This window comes from Zonotrichia albicollis, chromosome 2, assembly GCF_047830755.1.
Source record: "Zonotrichia albicollis isolate bZonAlb1 chromosome 2, bZonAlb1.hap1, whole genome shotgun sequence".
Lineage (NCBI taxonomy): Eukaryota > Metazoa > Chordata > Aves > Passeriformes > Passerellidae > Zonotrichia > Zonotrichia albicollis.
The window spans coordinates 68,971,903-68,983,190 of NC_133820.1; the positions used below are offsets into that span (position 1 = coordinate 68,971,903).

The 11,288-nt window shown below is 36.8% G+C and overlaps 1 protein-coding gene across 1 annotated transcript; it reads left to right on the top strand.

Moving 5' to 3' along the window:
- The first annotated feature begins 1,077 nt into the window (after positions 1 to 1,077).
- CCDC122 (coiled-coil domain containing 122) lies at positions 1,078 to 8,120 on the top strand. Its single transcript, XM_026793649.2, has 4 exons — positions 1,078 to 1,251; positions 2,833 to 3,231; positions 4,380 to 4,496; positions 7,956 to 8,120. The coding sequence occupies exons 1-4, from the start codon at positions 1,138 to 1,140 to the stop codon at positions 8,118 to 8,120; spliced, it is 795 nt and encodes a 264-aa protein (XP_026649450.2). The 5' UTR covers positions 1,078 to 1,137.
- The last annotated feature ends 3,168 nt before the right edge of the window (positions 8,121 to 11,288 follow it).

The window sequence follows — 11,288 nt, forward strand, 5'->3', positions numbered from 1 at the left end:
AGCTATTAGTTTAAAAAATGTTGTTACAAATATATAAGTATAGTGTATAAGTATGTTTTATATTTATTTATATATGTAAGTTGATTAATATTATGTATAATACATATAATTAAGCTGCTTAACATGACATATAATATTTGTAATTTTAAGTTAAATATGTTATAAAAATATAAAAAATACAAAATAGGTAAATTTAAAAATCTAATTATAAAAATAATGCGATTTGGGGTTCAATTTCCCTGCAATTGCTCAGAGGAGTACAAGCGGGGCAGAGACAAGTCAGTGACTACAGAGCAGGACATGGCATAGGCCAGAAGAAACGGGGCCACATCTCTTGTCCTTCGTAACCCAGTGGTGCTTGGGAAAACTGGATGTTCTCTGCAGAACAAATGATGGCAGCAAGTGCAGTTTAATACAATGAACAGGGTAACTCGGGGAGCCGGGGAGCAAAGGGCGCGGAGCAGGACGCCCTCAGGCACCGCCGAGCCGGGCGGCGCCACCGCCGCGGGTGGTGAGACCGCCACGCGTTCCCTAAGGGATCCCTCCCGCCGCGTTCCCTAAGGGATCCCTCCCGCCGCGTTCCCTCCGGCTCCCGCAGGGACCGGCCCCTCTCCCGGCGGGATCAGCCCCTGTTCCGGCGGATCAGTCCCTCTCCCGGCGGGATCAGCCCCTCTCCCAGCTCCCCGTGGCCCTGGGCTGCCGCAGGCCCGGACGGTGGCGGGAGCGGCGGCCTGCGGGGCGGCGGCCCAGAGAGCGCTGCGGGTGCCGTGTGGCGGCCGGGACTCGGGAGAACGCGGGAGCGCGGCCTCGGGCATTTAAGATGCTTTAAGGGTACTTTAAAAAGTTAGGACTGTGCTCACAAACTGGCGGTCTGCTCTGCAGAGAAGCAGGAAGACCGTCGTAATATCACATCGCAGTTTATTTTATGAGGGTCTGCAAGAAAGTGTTCTAATTCTCAGTGATTAGCTTCGAGTAACCTGCTCTTGCTTATTAAAAATGAACCAAATGAATTTAACGGCTCGACCTGCGATCCCACGGGACAGCCCTCAATATTGTTTTGCCTACAAGAACGAAATTGAAATAAGAAAAAAGAATTCACTTCTTTTCTATCCCTCCAGTTCTTCACTTCTGCCTGAAATGGCCAAGGAAAATTCCCCATCCCTAGCTGAAGTTGTAAAACGAGTTGCAGAGCAACAGCAGTCACAGGCATCAGACGTAGAAAAAAACAAAGCAGTTCTTTTCCAATTGCAGGTAATAAACCTTGTTTAGAGTAGTTAAATCAATTAATTTTCATTTGATGAAGAAGTATTTCCTTGAACAAGAGAAGCTGGTGGTACTTAATGGATGAGTGCATTCAAGTGTAAGACAGCTCTTCTGTTCCTGTGTGGCATTCAGGCTCAGTCTAAACTGGGTGTGTGTACTTTTATTTTAAGGCCACAACACAGCTAAGTGTTCAAACATAAAGGGGAAAAAAAGTATTTTGTGTCAAAAAAGATGCTAAGAAAAAAAAATTACACAGTGTGGTGAAAATCTGAAAAAAAAAAATTAAAATCCTTCCCCCACAATTTCTTAGGAAATTATTATTTTTTTAAAAAAATTGAAAAGCTATGACTCTGCATTTAGTTATTGTGGGTTCGCTTTGTGGGTTCAGCCCAGTATTTTTGTTTTGTTTTGTTCAAGTAACAAACCAGCGTTTCACTGGCTGTAATGAAGTGTGTATCCTAAGTAGCCATTAAACACTGGTATTATTTGGTACTATTTTGTAGAGCACTGGGCATGTGTAGTTTTTGTGAAGACTCTGTGATAATTTTTTTGTCTTTTATTAAGCTTTCAATTACTGTTTAACCTCCAAGTTTCTATTGAGAAACTTAGTTTTAAGGCTGAGAAAAGATGATTCCAATTGACATTTTAGAGGAGGGAAGAAGACAAATGGAAATAGTACTGTTCCAATTATAACATCTGTGCATAGGTCTACAACTGAAATAATTGATATTTGAAATTTTGCACAAAAAATAAAATTTCTGAAGTAACAGTGAAATCTTGTAATTTAAGGAATGCCAGTGGACTTGCCACACTTTACAAGAAGCTTTGTCCTGTATCCCAAAATATAGTCTGATGATGCTGCAACAATAATTTGTGATCTTACAATTTAAAAACATGTATCTGTTTTAAAACAGACCCAGAGAACTTTGAACCCCTAGGGAATTACAAGTCCTTTCCAGCCTTGATGATTCTGTAATTTCTTAGGATGGTTTGAAGTACTGCTTCCTGGTTTTGTTCACTTCTCCTCAGTGAGATGATGTAGATGCCTTTTTAGGACTAGATAGATATTTCTTATGGAGTTGAAAATAGCTGTGATTAATTCAACTCCCAGCTACTACTGTGTAGAAGTCAGGGTTAAAAACCTCAGTTGAACAGTCTAGTTAAAGTCCATCACCTGACACACCCCTCTATGTGTTTTTGTAGGTTTTTAAGGGATTTTTGGCATCTTTAGTTATTTTTAGTCTGATCAGGACTTCACTAGATCTAAGCAAACATTAGATATTTTCATATATATATATATCTTGAAACAGTGAAGTATTTAAAAGTGAGTTCAAAGGTATCAAAATATTTTAGACTCAATCTAAGGGGAGAAGACTAAGATAGTATTCTTACATTGTGCCTCTAAGACAATTATATTAAAAAATATAAGTCTAATCATCTTCCATTCAAATGACATTAGACAAGTAAAATAAAGGGCTGTTGAATAAATATAAATTACAGTGTTTAACTAGACACTTCATATCTTCCTCCAAAAACAACTTCTTAAATGAACACTGAAATATTTTACAGGCAAAGTGCCAGGAACTAGAAAAAGAAATGAATTCTGTTCTGTTAGAAATAAAGACAACAGAAAGGGAGATACACCTGCAAGATGATGCCGTAGAAGTGACAAAATATCGCTGTGAAAATCTGGAGGCCCAAGTCAGAGCCCTGTATTCTGAAAATTTAAAATTGAGGTGTGATGCAGAAACAATACAAGAGGAGTTTGAGATGAAACTTGCACGAAATAATGAATATCGGGAAAAAATAAGGGATCATAAACATATCTTTTGGGAGATGGAAAATAAATTGCCAGTTATGATTGAACTTGCTGAAAAGAAAGCGGTTGTGGAAGAATTAAAGGCAAAGAAAGAGGAATTAATATGTGATCTGCAGAATCCAGAAGGATCTGTTATAAAACAAGTGCAGGTATGATATTTCCTTTTTGATTCTTTCCTTTTATATGAAATAATTTTGATATCGTTCATATAATATAGTTATTTTGTCTAATATGTCTATGGTTCATGAGGGACTGAGTACAAGGGAATATAGGTAATTCATAATGCTGCATTAGTTGGAAAAATTTTTAGTTCAATATCCAGTTGAAAATATCAGTATTGTTATCTGTGTAATATTGTAAAAAATATTTATACTGTGTGTTTGAATGAACTCAAATATGAAAATATTACACAACTGTAAGTTAAGCTTTATCATTGGATAAATTTACATGGACACTTTTCAGAATTCTGTGGAAGATTGCCATATTGTTACATGTAAGAACACAATATTCTTTAAACTTTTGCCATATTGTTACAGGTAAGAACACAATATTCTTTACACTTTACTGTCAACAAAATAAATTTGAGTTGTTTGCCAACAGGAGGTAGATTTGTGAGATGGTGATAGAAATAAGAGGAGAGAAAAAACATGTTTGGTATTCTAATTTAACACTGTTGGTTTTACTTGACCCAATTACAATTTTTACTAATAACAACTACACAGGAATTTTTCACCGTGGAATTTTGCCAATATATGGACAAACACAAGTATGAAGTTGAAAGGGGATCACTGATTTAAATGTGATGTAACTTGCATTATTGAAGATTTGATAGTATTCTGTTAATGTAAGTTGATGAAAATTTGTTTGTACAACAGATCTTTCAATACTGAAAAATAAAGACTAATTAATATTGTATTTCCCTATGAGAAAGAAATATATATCTAAAATATTACACTATTCTTCCATTTTGCAGTTAACTGCACTTTAAATAAAGACCAGCAAACTGAGCTCAAAATCCTGTATTGTTTTAGTTCTTATATTTCAGATCAAGAGTATACATTCTTACAGGTGTAGAACCATGTGATAAAATATTTAATGGATAATTTTTAATTACCCATCCTAAATTATTTTAATTTTAATTAGTATTAATAGGTTTATTGTGAAACTGTTTATTATAGACCTTTATCCCATCTCCATTAACTGAGACTGTTTAGATGAGACAATTTTAATAAGTATATTAGATGAACTGTGCAACATTTCAGGGAGTGGGTTTCTGTATCTTGACTTACATCTGCAGGAAGAAATCACACATTTAAAAAGTGAAGTCACAACATTGAAAGATTTGATCAATAAAAAAAGAGATCTGCTGGAAGAAGAGAAAAAAAAGCATGCTAAGCTTAGAAAGGAAATTGAGGTGAGTCATTGGGATAAAATTTAATTGCAGTTCTCCTGATGGAATGTAGATAATGCAAATGAAGTTTGAAGTACTTTATACAGCAGTGCTGGCTATACATTGTTAAAGTATATGTAGTAATGATGCTGTCTTAAATTCTGGGTACTGATAGTCTTTCTAAAATACAGAGCTTAATTGTGAAGAGCACTTTTTTCTGAAGTCTTTTCAGAAAGACTTCATATGTGAACTTTTGGATTCCTGGAAAAAGAAGAGGTTACTGAATAGTAGTAAAGCAAATGCACATTTTAAAATTTGTGTGATATTTCTGAAATACTTTACATTTCACTGCTGACTTGATTTTTCATGACTTGATAACTCATCAGTGGGAGACTAAAATGCACCAGGAAAGTGGACTTCCTATGAATCTCCCTAATTTAAACTGACATTAAATTAGGAGTAACACAACGGCTCCTAATTAGCTAATAAGATAAAATTCTAATCAATAGTTAAAAGCTTGTCTTTTAAATAATTGAACTATATTTTTCATTTTGTTCCTTACTAAAATACCCTTAGAAAATTTTTAATTTGGAAGTTTCATACCATTTATCTTGTCAGTTTAAATAAATGCCACAAAATTTAATGAGCAAAGCTTAATTATATAAAGATTAAGTGATTTAAGGTTAGGTCTATTGCCCTTTGTAAAATGTAGGAGGAAGAAGGAATAATTTTTTTCATGTGACAGTGAGCAGAGAGAATTTTTAACCTGAAAAGTAAAACACAGCTGCTTTAGAATAGATCTGCTAGTCAGCATTTGAGAAAATTTTTTATTACCAAGGCAACATCCTCTTAAGAAAATTCTCTAAATCCAAAGTTAAATTAGGTAGCCTAAAAATAATGTTCTCTTGTCAAAATCAATTTAATTAAATAGAGAAGGTTAATCTTCACTTTTGTTCTTCAGTTGTTTGCATTATATGTTCTTTCTGTCTCAGAAGGAAGCAGGTTCAAACCCAAAGCCTTTCAGGGTATTATTTTCTATTAAGAACTCTCCTGAAAACAGTCCAGTTTTTAGTATAAGAACTGGCAATGGATAGACAGACACATTTATACCCAGCAGTCATCAGCACAACTTGGGAAAGAATACCCAAGTCAAGCACAGGAATAAAGTGAGATACTAGGCACATGGAAGAGGTTTTATTGAGCTGCAGTGGTGGAATTCAGCTTCAGACTGCTGGCACTTGATGTAATTGTTTGGAGCATCCAAAGGAGGGCAGCTAAGGTGGGCCTGGAGGGGAAGCCATAGGAGGAGCATCTGAGATCACTTGGTTTTGTTCCGCCTGGAGGAGAGGAAATGAGCAGAGACCTCATTGCAGTTAGAGCTTGCTTGTGAGGATGAAAGTAGGGGCAGGTGCTGATCTCTGCTCTGTGATGACAGTGACAGTATCTGAGGGACTGGCCTGAAGTTGTGTCAGGGGAGGTTCAGGTTGGACATTAGGAAAAGGTTCTTCACCCAGAGAGTGGTTGGACAGTGGAACAGCCTTCCTAGGGAAGTGGTCACAGCACCAAGCCTTCACAGAGTTCAGGAAGCATTTGGACAATGCTCTCAGACACATGGTGTGACACTTAGGAATGTCCTGTGCAAGGCCAGGAGTTGGACTTGATGGTCTTGATGGTCCCTTCCAACTCAGCATATTCTGTGACTCTTAAAGCAGCCTGTGAACCTTTTCTTATTCTCTTTCCTGAGCACTAGCCCCATCACCCATTTCTTGAAAAGCAGATCCTGTTCCCAGCATTGGACAGGGTTGTCAGCAATAAATCAGGGTGGTTATCTGTGCAGGGTCAAGGCTTCAGTCATAAGGATAATTCAAGATATCCACAAATAATAGAAAATTTGTTGTTATGTAAAATAATTTTAAAAATCCCTACCCAAAAGACTGTCTATTCCCCTCCTGCCCTCTTTCCCCAATGCCAGTGTGTGACTGTATTACTCTTGGCAGATACTTGCCTATCCTGTCCTTAAACAACCCTAGTGGTGGAGATACCCTGAGTGCCCAGACAATTTTTTTCTAATGTCTGACTTTCATGTACACAAGATCCAATAGAAAGCACAATGTTGTCCCTTCCCTGTCTCCAGTCATCATATTAGTGCTCTCTCCCTCAGCAGATGTGCCAGACTGTTCCCAATAATGATGCTAGAGAGGCATTTCTAAAACAAGCAGATAATATTGATCATAGATGTTTCAGTGTTGTACAATGCAGTCCTAGTGATGCAGATGCCCAAAGCACTCATTCAGATGAGTGAATCTGACAGCATCCCTCAAAAAGTTGCAAACAATTATAGTGGTGAGTGAGGTATCATGGAGGCAATGAGGTAACATGAGGTAACAAGCCATCACCAATAAAATAAGGCAGTTTATAGAACACCAGTGAGGCAGTTTCCTAGTTATTTGCAAAATTTAGGCAGTGAGATTTGCAGGAAGTCACCAACAGTGCTGTGAGTTCTGATGCAGCTGTTCATCATCCATGTGCATGTGAAATACAATGTAATGAATCTTCAATAAGTAGACACAAGAGTAATTATACACTACCACTCACATGCCATTTAAACTAGGGTAAGTAAGCCCAAATTTCATTAAGGGAATGCTCATTATTTCCATTTTTATTGCAGTGAGTGTTTTATTCTTTTAACACTTCAGAATGCAAATTTACTTCTCCACATAAAGCAGCAATGAGGGCAGAATTGACAGTCCTGCATTGCCACAGTATTGCCTAAGAAAAATGTGCCATTTTAAATGCAGTGCAGCTACAAAGGTGCTACTACAGTCAGCAAGGTTACCTCATTTACATTCCCATTTATACCCAAACATGCTTGTCAAAGAATGAAAATTTCTTCTTTCTCACCTCTCATTTTGGAGCCTCGAATCTTCCACACGCAAAGCCTTGCCAGAGATGTGACATGCTGTCCTTGGGTGGTATTAGCTTTGGTAAATTTTAAACATCTACAGAGCAGATATCCACACTGACCTCCACACTTAAGGTCTTAGTAGGACAGAGCTTTTCTTTCTTGAATGGGAAAGCGAGGCATGATTCATGTCCTAAACCAGATATCTGAAATAGGTCAGATGAATGCTTGAGGGCCACGCAGGATTGGAACGGGGGCTGAATTCAAAGGGGCCTCTGGCGTGAGCGGCAAACAGAGGCGTGGCACGGCACTTTGCGAGGCAGTTCATGCAGGCAGGACAAGCAGGCAGGGGTACAGGTTTTCTTGGTAGTAAGATTTACTGTGTGCTGTTTGCAATGTTTCTGTTGGTTGGTAGGCTTTGGGATTTCTGCTAGGAATGGTTTGCATGCAATCCAAGACTGTAGTTAGTACAAGTGTATGCAATCAAAGGACGTGTCTGTCCAGACCCATTCCTGAGCTGAACTCACCTCTGTAAATAGTTTTACTGGAATGATTTTATGAAGGTTTTTTTTTCTTTTTAGGTACAGAATAAGAGATATGATGCTATATTAAAACGTTTGCATTGCCAACTGAACAAAGTCCAATCAAATAAAAGACAATGGCACTGGAACATTCAGCAGTTGGAGAAGAAGGCTGCAGAACTAAGAAAATGTCTGGGAGTAGCAGAGTTACAAAACATCATGTAACAAATTTAACAAAGAATAGAATGCATGTAATCTTTTACAGGCAGTTTTTTTTTTTTTTTCTGGAAAGGCTAGAAATCTTAAATAGCCTGATAAAAGACCTCCGTGATTTCTTTCTTTTAAAAGTTTTTCTCTCTTTCATTTTGTGGCCTAAACTAATAGCCACAATAATGAGTTAGCTGTTCAGGAGTAACAGTTGTTCAGGAAGAAAGTTAGTGACACTTCCAGGTGTTTTCAAAATATATGTCTGTTTTATCTAAAAAGTTATTTAAAAGTCAGCCAAACAAGATTTGGGAAGTCCCTTTATATTTCACTTGGTCTCCGGATGTTGGGATGTATGCTGCTTTTCTTACAGAGAAATTAATATTGGTATATATTTGTACTCCTGAGACACCAAAGTCCTTTTATCTTTTATCCACATCCCTTTTTATTGCAACTTGCTAAGGAGCTCTGAAATCTTAATGGCCCGTATTTTGCTCTGTGGGAAACTCAGATAGAAGATGTTACAGTATGCTAGGATGCTTTGGAATGGAGGCCAAAGGCTGTCAAGTTGTAAAAGGCTTTGGAACAAGTACGCTCCAAACTGGACTTCAAATCATCTGACTTCAGCTGGTCTAATAGATGTTAGCAAAGAGGAGTGAGTAGGTACTACATCTGGGCAGCTTGTAAAATGGAACAACTCACCCTCAAGAAACAGGAATGCATTATAGATTCATGATAAAAGAATTTATTGTCTGGAAGATTTTAACTAATGTCTAACATCTAAGTGCTTAATTATCTAAGATGACTCAACATAAATGACAAAGTATTAAAAATTCATGTTAAAGCAGTAGTGAACAGTAGCTGCTTTCCTTTACTTTCTTTTTATTTTTATATTGCTTGGGATTTGAAGAATTTACACTTAAGGCAGTTGTTCTGCTTGAAGATAACTTGTAATGTTTATCTGTTCTATGAAAGTAGCTTTTTATTTAAGGTGTTGTCTTGAATAATTTAGATTTACCTTTACTCATGAATATAAAATGAAGACTTGACTATTTACTGTGAAAAATGTTAAACTGCTTATATATTGTTATCTTAGGAAAGCAAGGCTTAAAATGTAGTACCATTATTACCTTCATACATTCATATATATTTACATTTCCCTTAATCTGTTATTTCACTTAATATAAAGTTATTTTAAGCAATCTCCTGATTCATTAAGGTTCTCTCTCGACATTGTTAATCTCTCAAGGCTTCTTTGCTCAGTCTTTTTCCTTTGCAATAATATGAACCAGGCTGCTTTCATTACAGCAATAAAGTAGAAATAAAAACCTTAATAACCAAATCTATAGTAATAGTATGTCCTGAATATTGAGTCTTATTGAGTATGTAGTGCAAGCCTGTAATATTACAATTGTTTATCCCTACTCAGAGCAAAATAGCATCCATTTTATGCACGTGTCTTCTAGAAAAGGTCCAGATCTGAAAAGTTGGGGAATTTACTGTGCTATTGTTAGTTTCAGTGATTAACTGCTCTTCATTTATTTTGCATGATTCCTAGTTTCAGTTTATTCATTCCATCAAGTGAAATGATTGTACTTTATATCATGTACAATGATATAAGTAAAAAATACTGATGTTCTGTCTTCTTATTAGGTAAATAGTTCAAGCCTTCTAAAACTATTGATTATCAGATCTGACCAACGGCTTTAGCTTAATGCATCCCCCCCCAAAGTGGTACAACATCCAACATTTTCGGGGTCTTAAGATGATGTACCCTTAAGTATGGCTTTTACCACTGATATTATCTTGTTTTTATTTTTAGTTTCTCATTAGTTCTGCTCCAGAACAATTAATGCATCAAAGCATGTTTTGCATCTTACTTCAGCTAAGTTCACTTTGACACCTGTTACCATGGTCTAATATCACAGTTTAGCCTTGCATTTATTACCAGTTGAAAACAACTATAGCAAACAATCCAAACCATCTAATGTAACAACAATATCACACCTTTGTTTTTCTTTCTGACCAATAAAGATACCTGGGCATTAGGATGGTTTCTGTATTATCAACACATATACAGAGTGACTCACTCATCTCAAGTAAATACCTTGGACTTATATCTTCCTTGTTCCTTTCCATAAATCTCAGTAATTTCTGGTATCTCAAATTACTTCTATGGTTCTTTGTCCATGTTTTGAAATTGTTTAATGTAATTTAACAGGGGTGCATACAAAGGCTGTGTATAGTACTCCCTTTACTGCTGCATGTGGAGGAAATGTTCCCTTCTATACAAACATCTTCCTATCATCCAAGATCGAAGTTGTCGTATACTCCTTCTTGCTCCTTGCAAGAGAGCTCATGTTTTTTTTCCTACTGGGACCCTTGACCCCTTCATGGGATCTCAGTTCAGTTACCAAAGGTAGCTTTTCTTCAGTGTAGAACTTGCTTTTTCAGTATACATACTTGAACTGTAGCTACAATTTGTGGCAGTAAGGCTGAGAAGCTGAGGTATACTTTGCTAATTTCCAAAGCTCACTCCATTCATATGGGGACACAGCTAAACCACGCAACAGCTCCTTTCTGGGCCGCACAGATGAGTTTCTTGGTAAAACCAGGATGTGAATTGGAAGGAATCACAAATGACCAAGGATCTTTTTTGACAGAGTTCAGCTATTACCAGGGAATCCCCAGTAGTTACTAGAGTATTTGAGACACAACTTAGTCTGTGTAAATGTGTATATTGAAAATACATGCTTTATTACACCATGCATGCACTAATATTGATTGTTGTTGTCGTCCCACATCACTGTCCTAGTTAAATGCCACAATTATAATCTCTCATCCCACATAGACACATCATTTGTGTGTTTAACTCTGCCTTAAAACATGAGTTCATTAATTTTTAATTTTGGAAGCTTTGTCCTCAGCTTCCAACAGACTTCTGCTTTAGCCAGTGACTACACCTGAAATCTGTATTCAGTGCTAAACACCACATTTTAGAGGATCAAACACATTTTGTGCACTTGCATTAAACAGAACGTTATATAGCAAACTACTTATATATTTTCCCAGGTGCAACATCTCAAATTTAACATTCAGAAAATAAATATAAGGTATAAACATTTTACTAGGGAATTACAGTTAATTGGGAGAAAACCTCATATGGAGAAAAAAAGTCAGCTGAAACAA